General features: G+C 45.2%; 1 protein-coding gene across 1 annotated transcript in view; it reads left to right on the forward strand.

The window, feature by feature from the left end:
* The window catches only part of LOC102680695 (transmembrane protease serine 11D-like), a 9,925-nt gene that overhangs the window by 6,615 nt on the left and 1,124 nt on the right, over positions 1-2,186 (forward strand). Inside the window, exons 3-6 of the mRNA XM_031508319.1 lie at positions 9-53; positions 691-945; positions 1,954-2,039; positions 2,126-2,182. Coding sequence (XP_031364179.1) covers positions 9-53; positions 691-945; positions 1,954-2,039; positions 2,126-2,182 — 443 coding nt within the window. The remainder of the gene's footprint in view (positions 1-8; positions 54-690; positions 946-1,953; positions 2,040-2,125; positions 2,183-2,186) is intronic.

The following is a 2,186-nucleotide window of genomic DNA, read 5'->3' on the forward strand; positions in this document are numbered from 1 at the left end:
TGTTTCAGATCATCGAAAGCAAACCCTCGACGATTATCCTAGGTTAGAGTCAGGTACGTTTTTTCCCGTGATCGGTGTATCGACACGGAGATCGATGGAGCGATCGTACCTGTCGAAAACCCGTTTCGCACGGCCGTTTTCCGGTATTTCGTTAACGAATGTAATCGATAGCTAATGCGTTACGTCACATTTCTACGGATATTCGTGCTAATCGGATAACTGTAAATTAACCAGACTCCGCGCGCAATATCCCAAGTGTCGCAACTATTGTGACACTGGACCCGTTTCCGTCACGACTTCCGCCTATCCGCCTATCGTTACTTACGAAAGAAACGCTGCTCCAACGTTTCGTTCCTTCCTGTTGCTTTTTACGATTTCTATTAAATCGCATCGCGATTAAAATTGGCGACATTCGGCCACTTTTCAATATTGATTGCCCAATATTTTTCAATTTCGTTTCTCTCGCGAAAGTGTTGCGAAAGTTAGGCTTGGAGTAATCGGGTCGTCCTTTAAAAAAGAAAGAAAGAAAGGAAGGAAGAAAGAAAGGAAGAAAGAGAAAGAAACGGTTAAGAGGGGCAAAAGCGTACCCTTCCGTGGTTTTATTTCTCGATTCTTTCCGGTTCCGGAGGGAGAGGAGGCGCGGATGGAAGAAAAAGTGGAAGAAAAAACAGTTTGCCCTGTTTTGTGCAGAGCCGCGTCAACAAAAAAGACCGCTGTGGAAGGGTGACGATACGTTGTGCGGTGACGGACGAAGCTGCGAATTTTTTCTAATGTGCTGGATGTCCGCTGGCCTTTTGGACGGCAGTTGCGGCGGCATCATGTTCGCTTGTTGTCAGAGGAGAGAGCCGAAAGGCAGCTCCTCCGATTATAACCTGATTGAGGCACCTAGAGATCAGTCTCAGCCGCTTTCGTTGGATACTTACACGGAGACAGTCAACGACGATCGTAAGTCCTTCCTACAGAAAGCATGCCATCCGATTCTTGCACTAGCATGATCACCTCTCTCTCTCTCTCTCTCTTCTCTTTTTAGACGAGACGAGTTTTATCCATCTCTTTCTACACTTCTTTCTCTACATTTTCTTTCTCGTTACTTCTCGACCCGAATCCTATTTCTTCCTTCGCCGTTTCTTATCTTCGATTTCTCTTTTACTCTTACTTTCTTTTTTTTTTTTGTTTTGTTTTTCTACGAAACGTTACTCACTTGCACTTTCCTCGGCATGTCGAAACGTTCTTCGCCTGCAAATTACTCGTCTCTTTAGCACTTGCACTTTCCTCGGCATGTCATCGAGAACCTTCACTTTCTCTGTTCGCACCTTCCAAACCACGAGGGAACCAACCTATTTTCTCGTATCCCCAACGTTTGATTCGCCAACAATCTTGCACGCAAAGATTAACAAAGCTATCGTTCGCCTTCCTCCCTTCAATTAATTAATTCTTCTTCACCTGTCTTGCATGCTCATCGCGATGAACAACGAAATGAATCCGTTCTGCACCGGTCTTCGACTCGCGTCCTCCTGTCACGCGAGTCCTCCATGTTTCGCATCCACTTCCGGTTTTCGCCCGAAACTCGCGAGAAAACGATCCTCCGTCTCCCCTCCCCCGAATTACGATCTCGAATTTCAAGAAACGGACAATTTTTTCCTTCAAGTTTACGCTTTTCGATCTTTTCTTTTCTTTTTTTTTTCTTTTTTTTTTCTTCTCAACTCGTCAAATAATCGAATTACTCCAAGTCTAACTCGATCCAACGGTGTTAACTCGACGACCAATCAGACTTTGACCGGACGAAACACGCATTTCCGTCGTTACAAGAATCGTAATAAAATTACTACTATCACTAATCACTCTTCGAGAAATTATCCGCGAATGAACGAATCGATTCCACGATAAGGACAGCTTATACCTACTTAACTAAGGACTAAAACGTGGTGTCCACATCCTTGTGTGTAATTGCAGGCTGCGGAATACCTGCCTCGAAGCAGACCGCGCAGAGAAGGATCGTGGGAGGCGACGACGCGGGGTTCGGCAGTTTTCCATGGCAGGTCAGATTTTCATCGATCAATCGTCGATTCGTTTACTTCTTTTTTTGTTTTTAATAAACGGAGAAAACGTTCCACTCTTTCCTCAGGCTTACATAAGAATCGGATCGAGCCGATGCGGAGGCACCCTCGTCAATCGATTCCACGTCG

This window comes from Apis dorsata, unplaced genomic scaffold (assembly GCF_000469605.1).
Source record: "Apis dorsata unplaced genomic scaffold, Apis dorsata 1.3 scaffold_82, whole genome shotgun sequence".
NCBI classification, from domain to species: domain Eukaryota; kingdom Metazoa; phylum Arthropoda; class Insecta; order Hymenoptera; family Apidae; genus Apis; species Apis dorsata.